Source organism: Mus pahari, chromosome 3 (genome assembly GCF_900095145.1).
Source record: "Mus pahari chromosome 3, PAHARI_EIJ_v1.1, whole genome shotgun sequence".
NCBI lineage: Eukaryota > Metazoa > Chordata > Mammalia > Rodentia > Muridae > Mus > Mus pahari.
In genome coordinates, this window is record NC_034592.1 from 16,514,380 (window position 1) to 16,535,954 (window position 21,575).

A 21,575-nucleotide genomic window follows, 5' to 3' on the forward strand; every position below is an offset into this window, starting at 1 on the left:
GCACAGGGTGGAGTGAGGGCAGGGTAGCATGGCCCCTCCAGACAGCTCTGGGGCCCTTAGAGCCCTGGTCATTCCCCTTGCTGGTGACAGCTGTCCTGGGCTTGCTTGCTGAAGACTAGGGCAATAGGTCTGGGGCCTGGGACAGACACAGACAGTCAAAGGCACCCACAGGGGCAACGAACCTAATCACCACTAACTGGTAACTCTGTCCCAGCCCCTGTCCTGTTCCCACAGGAGACACCACCGGCCCCTTGGCTTCCTCTCTCCAGCTCATCCTCCAGCTGACACCAGGCACCCTGTGTAAAGTGATGAGGTCTATGCCTTCCCCTCTTTGGTCTCAGCACTTGGCAGCCTCAGGAGCTCAAGTCTTGGGCTCTAGTCCTGCCCGTTGCCCCCAACTCAGCCCGTCTCTCTCTGATCTCCAGCCCCTCTCCAGGTAACCTCCGCTTCCTTTGGGGCCTTGGGGGTGACGTAGGGGAAGGTCCATAAGTCTCTCTGTGTGTGTGTGTGTGTCTGTGTGTGTGGGGGGGGGGTTGTAGAGGTTAGAGGACAACCTGATGACCTCGGGTATTGTTCTCAGACATTGAGAGAAAGTCTCTCATTGGCCTTGAATTTTCCAAATCATATAGGACAGCTGCCAGTGAGCCCTAAGGCTGGTCATTTGAGCCTCAGGGATCTCACAGCCAGGATCACCGGCACCTTACAAGTGCTCACCTTTGTGAGGGAGTTCTGGGATCCATTCCTCAGCTTCTTTGTCAAGCCTTTGCTGACCAAGCCACCTCACCAGATTCTCCATGTCTTCTCTCAGACCAGGGCACTTCTATCTGAGGGCGCCACCCAGTGGCAGGTAACTGCACAAGCATCCCTCGCTAAGCACTTCTCCGACCCCTCCCTGAGGACACTCCCTGGCTCTGTCCCAGCTGCCTATTTGTACACTTGACCACAGTGTCACAGAATGACATTTTTGGCTAACAGCAAGCTTTGTGACCTCCTCAGGGTGCTCTGAGAAGACAGGACAGAGGATGGCACATGCAATGGACTCAGGGCTGCAGAGTGAGAGCCTCTTCGGTGGGTCCCCTCTTTGGGGACCTCAGCAGCCAGAAAAAAGTCTTAGGCTAGGCATGACAGAGCACCCAGACAGATTGGGATGGTCCCTGCAGAGGGCCGTGGGTGGTTTCCTACTTCTCTTTGGGGGAGTCGAGAGATGTGGCAGAGCCACAAGGTGGAACGCCCCCTGGGCAGCTGCAGACTCTGTAGGTGCAGCCTCAGGTCAGGGTGAGTCTGGGCCAGAGGTGCAGATTTATTCTTCTATGCATTCATCAGCTACTGTCAGGCATTCGAATGTCACTCTGCTGGAAGCAGCTTCAGACTTTGCCTTCAGACAAAAGGAAGGGATACAATGTTCATGGGTCTTAGGTTCAGAGCTCTCCTCTGGTAGTGGGGCAGGAAACTAACCAATTACCTAAATAACCAGATAGCCAACCAATCAACAAACCAACTAATCAACCAGCCAACTAGCAAACCAATTAGCCAGCAAATCAACCAAGCAGATAAACAGTAAGCCAATTAGCCAACTAATCAGACAGCCACTAGCTAACCAAAAAACAATTAACCAACTAATCAACCAGCCAAACAGCTAACCAACAAACCAATTAACCATCCAACCAACTAAACAGCTGTAAGAGTTCATCTTCATCATGGATTTAAGAGGATCTGAAGTCCCCCAGGAGATACATTTTTGAGCATGTCTGTTTTCGGGAGGTTTAACTGAAGAAGGAAGCCCTTTGTTCTCATCAACCACACTGTGAGCATTGGTCCCAGCTGCTGTGACCTGAGCATCAGTGTTCCTCTCTCTATGCTCCTGACTATGGGGTGGTGTGAGCAGCCATTTCACACTCCTGCCACTATGACTCCCTAACCACGATGACTGGACCCTCAAACTGTGACTCCCCAAATATGTTTTTTCCCTCCGTCATTTTGTCACCACAAAAAGAAAAGCAGCTAATACCCCAGTCAAAGATAGACCGATGCATGCAGCTGGGTTTGGGGCACCGAGATGGTTGGTAGAAGGACCTCACAGACCCTCTGGCCCACCTCACAGTGGAGGGCCCAGGGACACCCACACCCACAGCACAGCACAGATCTTGGAGTTTTCCTAGGCAACGGACAGCTTATGACTACTCAGGAAGTTCCAGAGTGCAGAGGGCAGGATCGCTGCCTCCAGACCTCCGATGGCTTCCCATCTTGAGGCGGGCAGTGGCATCAGTAGGACCTTCCGTCTCCTCACCATTCCTAGTCTCATACTTTCTCCAGGCAAGAGCATCCCAAGTGCTTGGCAGCTCAGGTGAGCAGGCAGGCAGGACTGCCCAGTGCTGGACAGTCAGACCCAGAACCATTCCCTGCCCCTGCCTCTCCCTGCTCCCTCTATTTTTAGGTCCATTACTGTCCATTGGTGGGTATAGTTTCACCACTGCATCCCCAGAAAGGCAGATCAGGTTCCTCTAAGCCAAGCCACCTCGCTTTCGCTGGAGCTGGTGCGTGGGAGATTGCATGCTTCCAAATAGACACGGAGCAAGCGAGTTATCAAATAAGTGGATTAGCAGGCTCCATCTCAGCTCAAAGAGCAGTGGGCGGGAAAACACAGCATCACTCCTCGTCAGCCTCCTTCCTCCAGGGTTGATGGGGACTCTGCTCACCACACCACACACACACACACACACACACACACACACGCACGCACGCACGCACGCACACACAGACACAGACACAGACACAGACACAGACACACACACACACACACGCACGCACGCACGCACACATAGACACAGACACAGACACACACACACACAGACACACACACACTCACACACACACACTCACACACACACAGACACACACACACGCACACACAGACACACACACTCACACACATACAGACACAGACACACACACACTCACACACACACTCACACACACACACGCACACACAGACACACACATGCACACACAGACACAGACACACACTCACACACACACGCACACGCACACACAGACACAGACACACAGACACACACACGGACAGACACAGACACAGACACACAGACACACAGACACACACACACACACACACACACACACACACAGCTACCTCCGGCTCCCTTTCCTTCTGAGGTAATCAGAGACACCCCCATCAGCCGCGGAACCTGGGCAGATACTGAGATCTACAGCCCAGTATGCTAGAAGCTGTGTGAGCTTGGGCAAGTGACTTAACCTCTCTGACTCCGAGACTGCTCGCATTTACGCTATTTAAAATATCCTACCTGTATAGATTCAGTTGAATTAGTTTATGTTAACTGTTTAGTAAACACTAGGCACTAACTATGTGCGGCTCTAATGAGTTGGAGGCTGTGGAGTCACAATGGCTAGATAGCAAGAAGACACCCTGACTTCCCTGAGGTTAAAGCCTTGGAAAGCAGGATCCTCTTGAGTTGCATCGCTGGCTACTGGGGTCCACAGGTGACTCTAGCTGTCCCACATGGGAAGGGCCCACACAGCATGCATTCTTGTGTTTGTATGTGCATACACGAATGTTTGCACACATGCCTGGGGCCTACTCCAGAGGGCCCTATAGGCTTTCAGACGGTTTTGGGGTTCTGTAAGTCAGGAGCCCCCACTGAGACTTTCCTGCTGCTGAGACAGGAAGGGGTTTTGCCTTTGGTCCTCCTAGGTCACCTTTGGTGTCTAGGAGGACGATGCTTCTCTTGGTCCACCAGTCAGTAGGATGGAGGGAGTCAGGAGTGCAGGGGGCTCAGGGGCATATACCCAGATCCCCTAGTTTATTCTTCCTCTTTTGGGGAAGGCAGAAATGTTGCCTAGCTATTGCAGACCTGTTCCAAGGAGCTGGCCCAGCACAGTATCAGCCACACAACTGTTAGGAAAGGTTCTGGATTGGGGGGCACTTTGCCTTCCCCAGCACCACTGACTCTCCCTCTCCCCTCTTGCTGCCTACTGCCTTGTGATCCCCCAGAGGGGAGGGCCCTCTGCAAGAACCTGCAGCCTCCCTGGCAGATGCCTCTCCCAGCCTCCTCCTCACCTTTGCCCAGCAGCCGCCAGTGTGCCTGGTGGCGGGGATGTACAGGGTCTTGGTTAATTTCCACTTATTTCCCCGGGCAGTGCTTCCAGTCAAGTGGACAAATGATTTGGCGGCAGGAGGGAGATGGAATGGGGGCTGAGGAGGTGTGAATCGTCCCCAGAGACATAAGACAAACTACACTGGATCTTCCTCACAGAGGCTTGGGGAGGGGGCGGTTCTAGACACACACCTGCCCCTGCCAGGGTTGAGATCTGGTTATCCAAGTGGGAGTTCAATTTCAGCCCCTTCCTACAGCCAGGTCTCCCCACAACTGCCCAGGGTCACCACAGCCATTCAGACTTGTGAATAAATGAGGGAAGAAGGCTTGGGGGAAGCAAGAGGACAAAGCTCTGAGGGGATCCTGGCTTTTGTTGTGCAACTGTGGGTATTTCCACTTCCCTAAGTGTCCCCTCCCTCATCTGTGTGACAATTTTATGGAGAGGAAGAAAAGGTTACATACATCAAGTGTAGAAATAGGCACAATATGTATGTTGCCAGGGCAGGTGGGCCAGCACGGAGGGGCACGTTCCCAGAATCCTACTTCAAGGACTGTCAAAAGTGCTGACTTTAATGATCATATATATGATCATATATGTTCCCACCATCACCATATCCTGCCTCGTGGTACTGTTGCAGGAAAGCCATTGCTGACAGGGCTAAGAGTGGGATCCCTGACTCCTGGTGTCTTCAAGATACAGTTCAGAGAGGTAGCTCTGGGGACAGAGGTGACAGTTTTTGAGGGCTCACCTGGGTGAGCTATAAAGTGAGCACGTAAGCTTGCCAAGTCTAAGAGCAGTTTTAGCTCTCGGCTGCCACAGGCGGCCTCCGGCGTAGGTCCCATGAGTCCTACCACGTGTCACTGTGTGAGATCAAGCTCTGGGTGGGAATGGGTAGATGGAGGCCCAGGGTGGAGAGCCTTGTGCCCCAGGGCCAGGACTCCATCAGGAACCTAGTACTTGCTAGGAATGAGGTGCGTCTCAGGCACTTGTGGGAAGGGCCAGAGGGGATGCCAGCAGCCAGCGGCCAGCCACTGGGTTTGCCCTGGGTTGACCCCACTATAGTATGCTTACAGAGTGGGGTTCCTCTGGCCTTGGACGATCTCCGATTGTTCTTAAGTTTGGACATATTGACTTAGTATTTACTATATAGCAGTCCCAGGGTGGGAACTGCCCTGGATGACTGGAGAAGGAGAGGAACAGAGGGGGACCTGGGGTAAGGGTGGAACACAGCCACCCCACCCACCCACTGACCCTCCACAGAGAGTCAGCCAACATCTGGTCTAAAAGACACACTAGGAGAAACTGACCGGAGAGTGCAGTGGTAAGTGTGTGGCTCCCTGTTCCTAGGCCTCACTCAGGCACAGCAGCAGGAACCTGCCGCTCCCCACCACCCACTCTCTCCTGCTTTGGAATCTTTCAGGATTTCCATCTCTGACCACTGCCCCTATAACTCTGTCATGCACTTTGACCGAGGTGCCATCTTTGCCTGTTGTCTCTTTGTGTTTGTCCCGTTTGCTCTTCTAGCTAATTCTAGCGTGGAAACATCTTTTCTCTGGGAGCTCCTTTGATGCTGGCTTCTTACCTCACCTCATTCCGAGACACATGGAGGCCTGAAAGTGTCAACCCCACTTCCAGATGAGAAAAGAAGAGCTTGGGGACACAAGGCCTCATCTGAAGCTCCACAGCCCAGAAGGGGTCAGTGTCAAAGCCAGCCTAGGGAGCCACCAAGTGCCTGCCTCACCTAAAGGCACAGTACTCAAAAACTAGAGTAGGAGCTGTGGACATGGCTGAGTTCATGCATAAAGCTGTAAGTTCAATCCCCAGCATGGCAGAAACTAGATGTGGTGGCTCATGTCTACACTTGTGAGGCAGAGGCAGGGGGATCACATGTTTAAGTTCGGCTTCAGCTACATAGCAACTGCAAGGCCAAGTTTGATTCTAAGGAACCCTGCCTCAAAAAAATAAGCAAATAAAAATAAAAACTGGGATGTGGACAGAAAGGAAGCTGAGCTCAGAGAGGCGATAGGCGCAGGGTCTCCGAGTCTTTGGTACTCTGAGTAGGTAGGTATTTCTTCTGGGTTCTTTTGTGTCCTCACTACTTTGAAATTCTGTTGATCATCTCAGGATGTCTGAACCCAATGCTTGCCACCAGGAATGTCAGAGACACCAGTGACCTCCACCAGCCTGGCATTCAGCACAGCTCCATCCTTTCCTGTCTATCCACAGCAAGAGACTTCTCTGTGCTGCAAGATGCCCTCCTGGGATCTCTTCTTGTCCTAGAAGGCTAAAGGCTGGTGCGGGCAACTCCAAGACATTACAACTGAGATAAGCAGGGAGCTGGGAAATCCCACAGCAGTGAGGGGAAAAGTGAATGCTTCCAGTTGCCCTGGATCCTGATCAGAGCCCTGGGTCTTCCTCAAGGTTCAGCACTCATCCCTCCTCTTTATGGAAGCCTTCCTGGTCCATGGCATCCCTCTGTCCATCCATTCACTCGTCCAGTAAACTGTTCTCAGGCTTGAAAACAACAAGAAGGCACTCTGTTGTTGTTATTTGAGACAAGGTCTCTGTGTAGCCCTGGCTGTCTTGGAACTCACTCTGTAGACCAGGCTGGCCTCGAACTCCTAGAGATCCATCTGCCTCTGCCTCACAAGTGCTGAGATTAAATGCATATGCCACCACTGTCTGGTGAGAGGCACTCTTGTTAGAGCCCTATGAAGGAAGTACCTGTGTCAGGCACTGAGCTGGTGACAGCGTCCTGGGTGTGGTCTCCAACTAGCCCCATCCTATGTTGAACTTACATGGAGTGGGACTGAAAACTGTCATATCTCTGGAGGCTTCTTAGACAAATTGGATGTTGACACATTTCAACATGGGAAACTCAAGATGATGGAGATGAGCTATAGGCTAATAATGAACAGTTCTAACTAAGCACCTGCAGGTTCTGAGACTTGCTTCTTTAGGGAGGCGATGACGTGGGCAAGGCAGGCTCTTAGATGGAGAAGCTGATGTGTAGGCAGTGGTCCTTTGTTATTTTTGTTTGTTTTTTTGTTTTGTTTTGAACTTACTGAAATCTACTTACTTCTGCCTTCTTGGTGCTGGGATTAAAAGCATCTGCCACCAAGTCCAGGTTTTTTTTTTTTTAAGTTAAAAATTATGCTGGGCAGTGGTGGTATATGACTTTAATCCCAGCACTTGGGAGGCAGAGACCATGGTGCTCTGGGTTTGAGGCCAGCCTGGTCCACAGAACAAGTTCTAGGACAGCCAGGGAACACAGAGAAACCCTGTCCTGAAAAACCTATATATATATAAATGTGTGTTGTATTTTGTCTGCATGTATGTGTACAGTACCCATGGATGCCAGCAGAGAGCGTCAGATCCCCTGGAACTGGAGTTACAGATGGTTGTCAACCAGGATGCAGGGGCTAAGAATCACCCCTGAGTCCTCTGCAAACTCAGCCAGTACTCTTAACTGCTGAGACATCTCTACAGCTTCACCTCTGTCTATTGAGACTGGATCTCATTTGGCTCGGGCTGGCCTTGAACTTCCGACCCTCCTGCCACAATACCCGTCAGCGACTGAACCTTGAGCTTTGTGGATGCTGTGCACTCCAGTAGCTGAGCCACATCCACTGCCCAGTGTGGAGAATTTGAATGGCTTATTCCAGATTGCAGGTCTCTAACTACCACCAAAATAGGTCTCTGCCCTAGAAGCAGCCAGTGTCTCACTCGCACAGACTTGGTGTACTCCACCCTGCTGCTCAAGGTTTCAGCCCAGATGACCTCTGCCTGACTCAATACCTTTCTCTTGGGACCCCCATGTCTCCCCCCGACCCTCCGTTCCCCGAGAAGTGATCAACACTCCTCTTAAGCTGCAGAGGTCCCAGGGAAACTGTAGACCCCTGAGCCCTCAGAATAAGCTTTCCCATCATAGGCCACACCCTGTCTGTGTCTGCATGCCCTACAGTCTAGCAGGGCCTGGGAGTCTGTCTTTCAGGCAGATGAGGCTGGGGTCCAGGGACCACATTCTGGCAATGAGGCTTCGAGATACTTGGGCACACTCAGTCCCTCCTCCTTCACCGCTGTTGTCCTAAGTCCCGGGTTCCGTCCCCTGCCATAGAGAAAGGAATGGAGGTTGCAGGCAGGATGTGCTAAGACACTGCCCATCCAGGCTCCAGCTCATTTGCCTCATGCCAGAGGGGTCCTAGGAACCATAGCTGTCACCCTGTGAAAAGTTAAAAGAGCCTTTTCTGCTGGTTTCCTCCTCCTCCCTTTCTTCCTCCTCCCTCTCCCTCCCCTCCCAGGGCTCCCTCTGTAACCCGCAGCTCTCATTGAAATTTTGCCCTTGCCCAAGAACCCACTGCCGAAAGCTCATCCCTATTCATTTTCCTTGCGCGTTTAGAGCCAATAGGTTTTTATTTATTCATTTATCTTGTCTTTTATCCCCCTCCCCTTCCTTACCAGGCTGGAATTTTCAATTCAATTCTCTAGTGGCCTTGCTGAAGGACAGGAACCTGGGAGAGTAGGGGCCACACCCTGGGGCTGAAAAGGGCAACTGCCCTTTTGCCCCCGTCTGTCTTGTACTCTGGGGGGAGGGCGGTTCCAGGGTTCATGCTCTGTCTGCCTGCTTGCTGGGACAGGCAGGCCCATACCCATTAGCAGGAGGATTGCCAGAGAGCAGGGATGAGCTGGCCCTAGCTTAGAAGACTACGAGGGCACTGGGTGGTCTGGCTGCCACCAGGGTGCCCTCTGCTGGCTAGCAAGGCACACCTGCTCTGGCTTAGGGTGTTCATCTACCACCCGCTGCCGCCTGTAGCCCAGAAGTGCAGACTGGGATGTGGTCAAGGCTGGAGTGAAGCAATATACTCCAGGGAAGCAGAGAAACCCAGACAGCCACCGAGGGAGTGATAACAATGGTGACGTAAGATAATTACGGCCACTGCACGTTAAAGCACTCCCCCGTGCCCATGCTCGCTAGTGCCTGGCCCAGCTGTCTCCCTGCCAGCGCAGTGACGTTACACCTACATTAGCGTGTTTTATTGAAACAGGAAGAAAACGGAGGCTCATAGAGGGAAGCCGCGGACCCTGGTGGATAAGCACGCGCTCTGGCCACAGACAGTTTCTGGCTTGCCTGCTAAGCTCCTTGACCTTGGCATGACTTAGGCAATCTTTCTAATCTTTAAAAAGGGATTAGACTGGGGTGTTACCTCGAAGCACCTTCTGAGGGCTGCCCTCCACCTGCCCCTGTGGCACTTCATTCTCCCTAGTCTCACACTTGTAATCAAAGGCAACGCTGTACCTGCCTGTCGTGGAACGTTTGCAGCCATCAAGCAAGTGATAAAATGCCCAGAGGTTCCTCCTGGACTTCCCACCTATCCAGACCCCAGAGCTCAGCATCATCAAGGTCATGAACCAGGAGAGGGTCCCATATTTGCTTCTGGTGGTCGTCTGTAGCTCCTACACACTCGAATAGAAGCCATTTCCATGAACTGTCCCCAACCCTGGCAATGATTAATACTTAAAAGACAAAATCATGTTGAGACTCTGCCCGGGAAGTGTGTGGTTGAAGCAGTTCCCACAGGAGCTGAGACAAGGGCTCAGAATGGGATTCTCTATCGCCTCAGCTCTAACTTTCAGGGGGCCCTTTGCCTGTCTTGAGCCAGCGTGGTCTTTCGATGCTCGACAATGTCCATACATAATCCAATCTTGGCTCCTAGCCCTGGGCTGTCTTCTCTCTTTCTCCTTCTCTCACTCCCTCCCTTCTCTAAGCTGGCCCAGGCCCAACTACCACCTACAGTGACAGCCTCATCACCATTGACAAGCCCAAGTAGGGATCTACCTTCCCAAGCTAGCTGCTCTCTCTGCATGGTGACTGAAGCCACCCCAAGGGACTGAGACATTTTTAGGAGTCTGGTCTGGGACACCGGGTTGACTATGCAATAAACCCAGCTTTCCCCAAGGACACGCAGAGGCACCAGCCACCTGCAGGGTGACATCGCACCCCTCTTGCCTGCTCCTCTGGCTGCTCTGCCCAGCCTCTGCCAGGCATAGGCAGCTGCGTCAGGCAGGCCAAGCCTAACTCAGCAGCTTCACCACTTTCTGCTGCGTCACCTTGGCCAAGGGCCTTCCCCGAAGCCCCCCACCCTCACCTCAGTTTCCCTATCCGTATGACCAGAAAGAGCTAAACATCTGGGACACCTTCTCTGTGCCCACTCTGACTTTGAACAACGTGTCTCCACAGAGCCATTGACCCTTTAATGTACTGTGTTGCTGCACCCATCCTACAGCTGGCAGAACAGAACCCCCGATATGGTGACACTGGTCTGAGACCTGTCTCAACATTTCCCTCCCACCCAGGGGAAAACTCAATAGAGTAACACTGCTTGGGCTTTCGACCCCACATCCTGAGCACTTGTCAAACACCGCTATTCCCACTGCCCTCGTTAACATTGCTTAAGCACCGAGGCTCCTGATAGCTCCAAGACCCCTTCTTCTCGGAGCTCACATGAGAGGCCTCAGTGCTGACCTCTTGACTAGGGGATAGCACCAGCTGAGATGCTGTCCTATTTAGCCTGACCTCCTCACCCCTGCTTCCGCCTTCAAAATGCTTGGTCAGTAGTGCCTGGCATGAGCTGGGATCATGAATGCCACCTATGCACTAGACTGGACTGGGCAGGGGGAGGGGGCGAGAACCCATGCAGGTTGGAGGGTAACCTTGCAGATAGTATCCAGATCTCTGGTCTGAATGCTGACTTCCTGCAAAGGAGGAGGGACTGGCTTTGAGTCAAGGAACTAGGACTGCTGTGCAATCCCTGGCAGGAAACCATGCCAGGGTCAGCTGGCCAAGACTGCTTCCACCCACAAAATGTCACTCAACCCCCCGGTCCTCAGGGCAGCTTGGCTTTGGCACCTTCCCTGGTGGGACTTGGAGTCGGTCTTGTATCAGGCAGGGCCCTCTGGTTCTGCTCAGCCACCCCCAGGTCTGTCTCTGCACACAGTCCCCCACCCCTCAATTCAGTGATGGAGAAGCCAAGGGCCGACTTACATGGGAACAGAACCTTTCAGGAGGGTCTCCGCACGTGATGCCGGAGGGCTCCACTTTGACCTTGACATAATCCTTCAGGCGCATCACCTTGGGCTGGCAGGCGTAGAACTCCCAGGTGGGGCCCTCATCTGTGGTCACCCAGGATTTGCAGATGTCATAGTCCCCAGAGACCAGCGGGAGGCAGTGCAGGAAGAGAGCCAGCAGGCGCAGCATGGCTGCGCAGTCCGAATGGGTGGGGCCCAGAGGGGCACTGGAGAGGTGGTGGTGGGGTCAGGGGGCACTTGGGACCTCAGCATGGAAATGCCACATCTGCCAGGCGGTGTTGTCTGGAATGTACTGTTGACTTGAACACTGCAGGTCTGCCAATAGTGGGAGCTGTGTTTTCCAAATGGCTGATACAGAAAATCCAGAGCCAGCGTTTCTCAGGCTGCTGATGGGCAGATCAAAAAGTTGCCTGTAACTTGGTGTCCTCCTAACCTTGGTGTTACACCTCCCCTGGAGGTGAAGCTGATCAAATCGGGCAGGCTCTCAAATTGTGACAGTGGATGGAAATGGGATAAGGAGGAAATCCGCAGGGATCCGGCATGGGGCTGGATCAGATTGCTTTTAATTTTTGTCCTTCCAATCAATCCAGGTCTTTAAAGGGCCCTTAATGTGCGACGTGCTGCACACAACCGCATACCAGCCTGCACAGTGAAGATAACACGGAATCAGGAGGTGTGCGTGTTAGATGGAAACCAGTCCCCTCTTTGGGACTGGACTTGGTCTCTTAGACCAATAAAAAGATTTCTTTTCATATGGGCTGAAAGTGGCAACGACCCTGTGAATGGACTATAAAAAAAGCCACTGAGGTGTTAACTGGAGAGGCCATTTGCCTCTGCTCTGGTGTGGGGCAGGCACTGGGACCGGCTGACCTTGGCTCATAGCCATCGGCCACTCATTGTGAAATTCCAGAGACTTCAACTCTCACTTCATCCAGGTACCTGGGCTCAGGCTTGGCTTTCATTGTGAAGAGAAAAGAGAGAGAATGTGTTCATTAGCAGCAGCACCTGCAACAAATTAAGGGGGGAGCAGTTAGAGACATAGAAGAACAAAGCTGTCTGGCAAAATCTGTACAAAAAAATAGGTTGCATTAGCGCAATCTCCAGAGAAAGCTGGACTATTTTGTTTTTTATTAATATCTGAGTTACATGTTTAGAGGTGGGCACGCTATTAAAAAGGTGGTGTATCTCTTTATCATCTGTAGGGTGTTGGTTCAGTGGAAGTGACCTGTCTTGAGGATCAGGAACTCCCTAAAGCCCTCCCCATGAGCCAAGGTTTAACAGTTGCCTTAACACACTAGGCCAGACCAGACAAAATGTCCAAGTTGTTGAAGGAGGCCCTGAGCATCCAGCGGAGCAGACTGCGCTCCTTCTGCTACAGACCAATAGGAAGGTCTCTGTGTGGGCCACCCACAGTCAGCTCCCTGTCACCCGCACCATGAGAAACCATGAATTAAATGAGTTAACAGTGAGAGGCTGGGAGGCCGCAAGCTTCCATGGGAATAAAGTGTTCTGTTGTGTTAGACTCTGACCAAGGCCAACAGTTTGCAATCATTTTAGGAGAGTAGCATCTATTTTAAGCCAGCAGTAATCATTTAAAAGCGAAAATAGATATAGCTAATAGGAGTACTGCGTCTAGAGACACATGACTCTCAGACTCTAGTATATTCCCAGGCTTGTGCTACAGGGGAGAGTCCGGGGCAGCATGGGACCCCCACCAAAACCGCTGGCCAACGGGAGCCGAGCTTATTGTGATGGATGTAGAAAATAAGTAAATAAGTAAGAAAGGAAACAAAAAAATAAAGTCTCTCTTATTAATTATTCTGGTTATAATGCTCACAGGCGGTCATATGTGAGGTTAGGGAATTTAAAGGCAGCAACTGACTCTCACCTGAAGGAAGCCCGTGTCAGCCATTATATACCAAAAGTCCCAGGGGAGTTAATTGTGTTTATGTGAAACACTGCCACCCAGACACAGCACATTCCTGCCCTCAAATGACAAGCAGGAGGATGGGACATTTTGGTCCAGCCTGGCTGCGCAGGGGTAAGCCCCCAGCCAGTGTTCTGCTGCAGGCTGCAGTGGGCCTCATCCATCTAGGTTAAGACCGCCCCTGCCCCTTCTTGGGATGAAAGACTCCTAATACAGATGGATGAGCACCCAGCCAGACCGCACTTCACACCTCTCCTCTGACCGCTTAAACAGAAACCTGCTCTAGACCAAGCCCGGGCTCACTTCTTGCTAGAAAACTCGCTGGAAGAACGTGACCAAGCGTCTATTTTTTTTTTTTTCCAACCAGCGAAAATGTAGTACAAATAAAGTAGCTCGGGCGCGGCAATGGTTTGGACGTTTCCAACCAAGCTCTGAGCTGCCCAGAAAACAGCATGCCCCTAATTAATTCTTCCAGCAGTCGGCTCCCGACTGTTCACTAACAGGTAGGGCGCTCCTGACGGCTGGGGACGACCTGAGCGCCAGGCTGCGGCTCTCAAGGCGGGCCCAGCTGCCGGCTTCATCTGCAGGGCCAGCGGCTGCTCCTGCCTGGGACAGCGTTGGATTCCAGCCCGGGTGGGGAGGCAACGAGGCTCTGAGGCCCCGAGGCCGGAGCCCCAGCAAGCAGCAAGCGGCGCAACTTGCAAATCTATTAATCGCTTTGCAATTTGGTTGGTTTAAGCACCACACAATCCCTAGAAAATGGGGGGTGGGGAAAACAACAAAATCTGCAAGGGGAAAATGTGTTTACAACCCGTCAATCAGTTGGGCGTTGCTGACATCGAGGGGGCACTGTGAGCTCAGCACTCGAAAATTACAGTAGATTTTTGCCAAAAAGAAGATAAAGGGCGGGGGACTCAGGCAAGAGTCCGCGGAAAAAACGAGGTGGATAGCAGGGAGCGAGGAACCGGCAGGGGAGAAATTCCGAGTAAGAGGTTGCATCCTCGCGGATCGTTTTCTCCTTGGAAAATAAATCTTCACCTGATATTATTAAGAAACTGCAGCTCTCTGAAACAAATGGAATCAATGCGCTTTATTTTCTTTTAAGAGTCCTCAGGAACCGAGGCGGGGGGGGGGGGTCTGATAGCCTGGGTATTAAAACCCGAAAATTAGATTTTATCAGGATTTCTGAACTCAGATTTCTCTGTCTTATTGAATTAGCGCCTTTCCGAGCTGGCCGGACTGCCAACAGGCTCTTGCTGGAGTCTCGGGCTGTGCGCTCTCCTTGTGGGAAACTTGCCTCTGCGGGGCGCAGGGTCCCTGGGGATGGGGGGGGAGGGACTGGGAGGGGGTAATCCACCGGAGGTTAATTCTTCTACCCAGGCTGGACAAAGGGTAGAAGGGTGTGTGAAACTTGCTTTGGAGGCCGTAGGAAGGATCGGGAAGGAAAGGGGAACCCCACGGCCGGCGGTTACCTCCCCGCCGCCCCCACCCCGCCCTGGGTTGTCCCACGCTCACCGCTGCCTTGTTGGACGTTCGGGTTCGGGTGTCCCGGTGTCCCCAGTTCTGGGAAGGGAGCTTTCTCCAGACTCTGGTTTCTCCCTGTCACCCTCACAGCGGCTGGGGAGGCCCCCAAAAAGTTGGGCTCTTGGGGGCGGGGCAGAGCACCCAGCTCTGAGGACGTGTAGCTGAGGCCGCCGCGTGTAGGTCCCTGAGGACGGGCGGGGCTAGCCTGAGACCCGCAGACACCCAGGAGTCTGGCTGAGTCCTCGCTGAGCTCGGGAGCGTTGACAGTGGAGTGCACCGCACATAGAGCACAAACCGCCGCTGCATTTTGCCTTTCCGAAGTTCGGTGCAAACCACCGGCGCAATTAATAATCACGCCTTTAATAAAGGCCAGGCTAGCATCCAGGCTGCCCCCTCATTTGACATCGCCTCCCTTAATTAAAAGACACCGAGCAAAGCTCCAGGGAATTATTTGCATTCTTTTTCCCGGCGCCGCTGCTCCGCGGAGACCCTGTCGCCGCCATCCCCCAGCCCAGACCCGCAACTTACTCTGAAACGGGCGGACCCGAGATCCGGAGGTCCACTTCCCGCCTCTGCTCTCCCTGGAGTGCGACTCTCCACGGTGGTGGAGCCCCCTCTCCTCCTGCCGACCCCCTCCACAGCACCGAAGGAAGTTTCTAACCTGACTGGCTAAGAGTTCTTGCGCCTTTAGAGCCCGGAGGAGACTAAATTAGGGAGGGGAGCGCCGGCGGAGAAGGGTTAAATTACTTTTCACAGACAGGAGTAAGCAGCATTATTGTAACAGCCCATCCCCTCCCCACACAGGCGCTCGGATAGAAAAAGACGAGCTGGGTGGCGGGGAGCCCAGAGAGAAGACTAGCTACTCTACTTCTTAAAGATGCTGCACCCGGCGCGCACACACACCCCTCTTCCGCGGCTTCAGCCCTCCTTTAGTAGCAGCCTCCACCAGATAACTTTGCGTCCGAACCTCGGCTGGGAGGCTCCGAGTGACTCCCCGGTCCGGGGAGAACTGGCACCGTCACCGAAGCCTTTACAAAATGAAAGCACCCTGGCGAAACTGCGGCGCCTCCGTCCCCGCCCGCCGCCCCGGCGCTCCCCGCTCGCCTTACCCAGGCTCGGAGCAGCTTCCCGGAGCGAGCCCCGAGAGGCCGGAGACCGCCACCCTCTGGCGGGTGCTGGGTGGGCGCAGGGACCGCAGGGTTGAGAGCTGGAAACTCCTGCCCCGCGCCGCTGCTGCGGTGGCCACCGTCAAATCTGGGCTGGGGAACCCTCCGGCCGCCGGGGGGCCCGCCCGCAGCCGTCCCAGAGACGCGGGCCAGGGAAGGGGGCCAACCGCACCGCTTGCATCGCCCTCCCGGGCCGATCGGAGGTCGCTGCTAACAAGTGCAAACTTTTGGGGCCCCCTGGGCAGCCAGGGGAGAACCTGCACGCGCGCCCCACTCAGCCCCCGGCCTGGGTGGGCTTCGCCGCTGCTGGTCCAGGCGCCTGAACATCCCCCTGGCGCGGCGCCGGCCAGATGGCGGGGCGCCTCACCGCCCCCCTGCACTCCGCTCCAAGTTAATGCCGAGGCTAAATCCTCTTGCCATCACTCACGGTCACCATCGGGGCTTTTATCTCCCGGTCTGATCCGGGCTGCGTAACTTCCTCTGTGTGGCTTTAACACACCATCCCACCACGGAGCAACGGTCTTCTTAAAGGTGCAGGAAGAAAATACTGCGAGGCTCCGGGGACGAGCTCGGCCCGGGGAGGGGCGCGGCGAACAGGGGTGTCCCGGCGGGCCCGCGGCCAGGGTGGCCCCAGCAGGCGGCCGCCGGAGTGAGCCTGCTGTGGGGGGTCGCTGCCTACACATCGCCTGTCGGCCCGAGGACCAACCGGTCCCTGAAATCGGGGTGCATCCTCAGCGGACTCGGGTCAGGCACAGCGGAGCTGCATCTCCCTTCTTCCCAACTGTGGGGCCTGACTCGGTGCCAGCGCCCAGGGGTGTGGGGGCTGCCCCATCGGCACCAGGGAGGGGGCCAAGTGAGTCAGCCCCCACCCCCCACAGCCAGGGCTCTAGGCTGCTGCTCCTCGGTTTCTGTCTCTTTCTCTCTGTGTGAAGCGCTGCCACCCAGAAGGCCCTGAGCAGTGGGTAAAGGGGTGGGTGGGTGGATTTGGGGAGCTGGGGAGGGGGAGCGCTCTGAGCACACAACCAAAGCCTGAATACCAGCTGACACATCGCCGCCTCCAGCCTGATGGGCCCTGCTTTTGACGGAGAAGCCAAGCCAGCTCTGCAGGGAGCGCAGAGTAGGGGGGCAGGAGGGCCTTTGCGAAGGAGCTCTCTGCCTCCCTGGGGCAGGCCTGGGAGGACCACGTGGGAGGACTCCAGCAGAGCCCGGGCAGAGGCCACTGAGTTGACTGCTCTAGGACAACCCTGTGCTCTCTTCAGCCCCCTGGAGGCTTCCTGCCAGGCTGTGTCCAGGGCTGTAAGAGTGCTTCCTGGTGTTCTCAGGGGCGCTTTGTGGGTCTTTTGGGGGTGCTCCTGGTCCCCTTTGGGTGAGTTCTTGCTGCAGTATTTACGGAGATGTCATTTGGATGCATCAAGAACAAAGGACCTGGAGGGGGTGGGGTGGAGGGAGGGAGGGAGGGAGGGAGAGAGAGAGAGAGAGAGAGAGAGAGAGAGAGAGAGAGAGAGAAAGAGAGAGACTGGTCCAAGGTCACAGAAGGTGTCATTAGGTAGGCTTGTACCTCAGCCCTCACCCCACTGCCTCCAAACCCACTTTAACCCTTCCCTGCTCCCAACGTCTCCCCCCTAAATCTTAACAGAGGGTTGTTCTGTTGGTTATAACATTTGGAATCTTGTGACACAGCAAGCAGGAAATGAAGAATTAAAGATTGTCATCAGCAATAATGATGACGATAATAACAAACATTTATAGAGCACCTTTCATGTCAGACTGCATAAAAGTGTGCTCTGCTCCCTAGTTCTTCCCCAAGCTGTGTGACTTAACCTCAACTTGGAGCTTAGGGACCTTAAGTGGCTTGGCCAAGGTCACGCAACTAAGGAAGATTTTGGTTTGCGAGATGGATCTTCAGGTTTTTAACTGGATGTTCCCCCACTGGCTGGCTTGCTGAATTATTTGTGGCATGACACAAGTTCTTTCAGAGCCTCAATTTCCCTGTCTGTCCAGTGTGAATGGCAAGAGCTTTCTTTTCTGAGTGCCAACTTGAGCACATCCTCAGATTTCAAAGAAGGGCCACCCCACCAAGCTGTCCAGGAAAGCAGATGCAGGCCAATGTCCCCTCCCCTAACACACACACGTGCTCCCATCCTGGCCTCAGTGCCTCCAACTAGAGGGAACTCCTTGGAGGAAGGTGGCAGACCACAGCCTCTCGGATTGTAAGCATTTGTGCCTCAGGCAGCAGCGAAGGGCACACTATGGGGCTTCTGCCCAGGGTGAGTGATGACCCTGTAGGCCTTTGGCCTGCTGTCTCCCCCAGGCAGGGCCATCAATCCCCAGCAGTGCCCTGCTGCTACATCATACAGTGTCCGGATGCCTTCAACGAGGCATGCAGAAGGATGCCTTTAACTTGCAGTTCAGATGAACGGGGACCCTGGGCTGCTTCTACTACCGAGTTTCAGAATGGCTCTTGTGACCCACACATGCCACTAAAATCATAGCACGCTGGGGATCCCGGGCTTTCTTGGCTCCTCACCTAACTAGCTGTGTGCCTTTGAGGAGAACTCTTCTTACTCTTAGCCTCAGTTTCCCTGTCTGTGTGAAAAGGGGATTTATCTGGGGGTGCAGCCCCTGCTTTTCCATCCTGAACTGGCCAGATTCCACAGCAGCCTCCAGGAAAAGACATTCCTTTCAAAGAACAATAAAGTGCCCAGGAATGAATAGGATTCCAGCCATGTAGGGACCAGGTGGCCCGGCCCTGTTCATTTCTAAACTGCATTAAGGCACCTTCTGACAAACGACCTTTCACTGGCAGAGAAAGGCAGCTGCGGACCAGGGGCAGAAAAGTGTTAATGAACACCCCCACCAGAATCATCGATGGCTCCCTCTCTCCAGCGGCCTAATCATCTTCATTGGTGGGACTCCGGCCCTCACTGTTCTGTTGTAACTCGAGTGTGTGTGTGTGTGTGTGTGTGTGTGAAAATCTGTTACTGAAAAGCATTCTTGAGCAATGCAGCAACGTGGTATGGGCCTTTATTTTTAAAAAGGGATGTGTGTCTGAGCATGCATATGTGTGCATATGCTTGTGTCACATACATAGAGAAAGACTATGCAAAGGCTCTGGAGACATATATCAAGCCATAAGCAGGGGAGATGGGAGATGGGACAGGCTTTGTCCTAGATATCTTCCCAATGCCTTCCAAATCCTTTGCTATCAGGAAATAAACAACAGGATCAAGGAGTAACAGGGAATTATAAAGTCACATGCAAACGAAAATGAGCTCTTAGCTCTGCAGTGAGAGGTGACAGATGAGGTCCAGCCCTCCAGGGATCCCAACACAGATAGACAGAAGGAGGGACAGATCAAGTGAACTCATACCACCAAAGGAAGTGAGCTGAGCTGCCCACACGTTCTGGCCACACCCACAGTAGCTGCACTCTCTGTGCCAGACCAAAATTCAGATTCTTGAGAAATCCTTTGTCCCTTTGACCTTGACCAGTGGAGATATAGAAGAATTAGTGGCAGCTGCCTGGGACCCATCTGGGACCATTTAGGGGTTTGGAGACACCCCAGGGTCTTCGATCTCTACAGCCCATGTTGGTGCAGGAGATGAAGAACGGGACTCACTCCCAGGGCATTCCCTAAGGTGAAGGCTCCAGGCGGCAGCAGCAACTGCAAGCTGCATTCAGCTCCTCCCTGCCCGTTCTCAGCTGTAATCTCTAGATCATACTCCCATTAATTATTATTACCGTATTAATCATACATGTGATTAATTCAGTAATGGTGATTCATAATTGATTGCATTTTATATGGCGCCTTTCATCCACACATCTCCCAAGATGTGCACAGCCTACAACAAGATTCACATAGAGCAGGACGTGTTCTTAGCTCGTCTGCATTTTGTTGAATAAACTTCTCTTCACAGAGGCAGGGGACTAACAGTCTCTGGGCAGCCTGGGCTTGCCAGCCCTAGCCTCTGGCCCATCTCTCTGAGCAATGGCGTCCTGCCTTACCTGGTGTTGGCTGTGTTCTGGGCGTCCCGTAGACTCTAGTCCTTTGGCAGTCAAGTTCATATGAGAGACCTTAGACGCTGAGCCAGCCCAGCTTTCCTCCGCAGAAAGCAAGGCTACAAAGAGGCTCTGGGTCGGGGCTCTGGAGCTAGGTGCTCTGCTAATGAGGTATATAATCTTTAGCAAGCTGCTTCCTTCCTGCCTCAATTTGCCTAAATCACAGTGGCATTACTAATAAATAACCTCTCTCTTTGGACAGCTCTACTGTGAAACAATGTGGAACTAAACCGATTAAACACCTCGAACCTACCGTGTAGGAACCTTAAACTGTGGCAGATCTGTAACTAGACTTTTCTTCCTTTTTCTGGACCTCAATTTTCTCAGCATTAAAATGGGATGATGAGGGTCAGAGAGACGGTCCTGCAGTTATAAGAAGAGTACCACTCTTACAGAGGACCTGAGTTTGGTCCTACTTTAGGCAGCTCACAATCACCTATAATTCCAGGTCCAGGAAAATCCAGTGCTCTCTTCTAGCCTCTGTAGGTACCTGCACCCCCCCACACACACACACGGTAGGTTGGCTTCAGCAATTTCTTCAATGAGCAGCAACAACAGTGGCAGCCAGGATTTTGAGGACTCAGAGTCAGGTATACTGGGCTCTTGATCCTCTTTGCCATTTTCTGGTTCTGTGACCTTGAACCAAGGACACATCTTGCTCAGTCTTAGGCATCCAAAGACTTAAGCTTGGTGTAAGGATTTAATGAGCAAATACTTGAAACCTTTGGCTTCTAGAAAGTGATTAGCACCCGGCAGATGCATGATACTTTACTGAAGGTAGACTCCCCCACCCCCATTATTTAGAGGAGAACACTGAGGTTAAAGACTCAATCTTGGGTTCTTCAGTCAGGTCAGGGTTGCATTGGAACCCTGGTTTCGCTGATATTTGGTCTTGGCCGAATGTTTATTATTCTAGTACTCTCTTTCAGTAGTAACTTGTGAGGAAGCTCAAATGGCAGTCTCTAATTGCAGGCAAAGCATACAGAGGCCTGGCAAGGCACGGTGCCTCCCGTGGAACTCATACCAAAGGAGCCCTTGGTCAGCTCAGAACAGGCTGTGAGTGGATTCGAACAGGCACAGTTGCTTGCCTTTGGCACTGGGTCTCTTTCCCCGGAATGTCTGGTCAGGATCCGTGTAATGTCACCTTGCCAAACTCCAGGCAGCATGGCAGTGTGGTAGAGAGAGGAGACCAGTGAAATGCAGCCTAGGAGGCAGAGCCCAAGCCCCTGTGGAGAAGTTGCTGGACTCCTTCCAGAAGGATGAAGCCCAGACATGCCCTGTGCCCCTCCATCCCCACACCATCCCAGGGACTAGCAGAAAGCCAGCTTTCCTTGGCAGCAGCAGGTGGGAACAGTGAGGCTCACTTCTGTGAGCCTGGAGTCGGGGATCCACTGGGGTCCTGGGACAGGTTGCACAGAGCTCCTCTGAGAGAGCACAGAACACCAGAGAGCAGGTGACTGTCTGACCTCTCCAGGCTGTACCTGAGAAGGCATCTCTGCAGGCAATGCTGGGATCCCAGCTGAGTCCTTACTATGTGCGGCATCTCGCTGGGCCCCAGGGATGACAGAACCATAGGTGAGGTTAGTGAGACCATCCCTGTTACCACACATCACACAAAGGATGACTAAGCACCTACTGTGTGCCAGACAAATGTCAAGCTAGTGAGGTGGTATGTCTGCACA

At 53.3% G+C, this 21,575-nt stretch overlaps 1 protein-coding gene across 7 annotated transcripts in view; it reads right to left on the reverse strand.

Moving 5' to 3' along the window:
- The window catches only part of Ntng2 (netrin G2), a 59,049-nt gene extending 42,287 nt beyond the window's left edge, over window positions 1-16,762 (reverse strand). For 2 of the 7 annotated variants that reach the window (XM_021192833.2, XM_029536751.1), the window contains exons 1-3: window positions 15,778-16,762; window positions 12,088-12,222; window positions 11,174-11,859 (exon numbers count right to left, since the gene is read on the reverse strand). In XM_021192833.2, coding sequence (XP_021048492.1) covers window positions 11,174-11,386 — 213 coding nt within the window. In that variant the 5' untranslated portion in view covers window positions 11,387-11,859; window positions 12,088-12,222; window positions 15,778-16,762. Of the gene's footprint in view, window positions 1-11,173; window positions 11,860-12,087; window positions 12,540-14,659; window positions 14,882-15,777 lie in introns of those variants that run through there. The other 5 variants (XM_029536753.1, XM_029536754.1, XM_029536752.1 and 2 more) reach the window with 5 other exon arrangements.
- Between the last annotated feature and the right edge of the window lie 4,813 nt (window positions 16,763-21,575).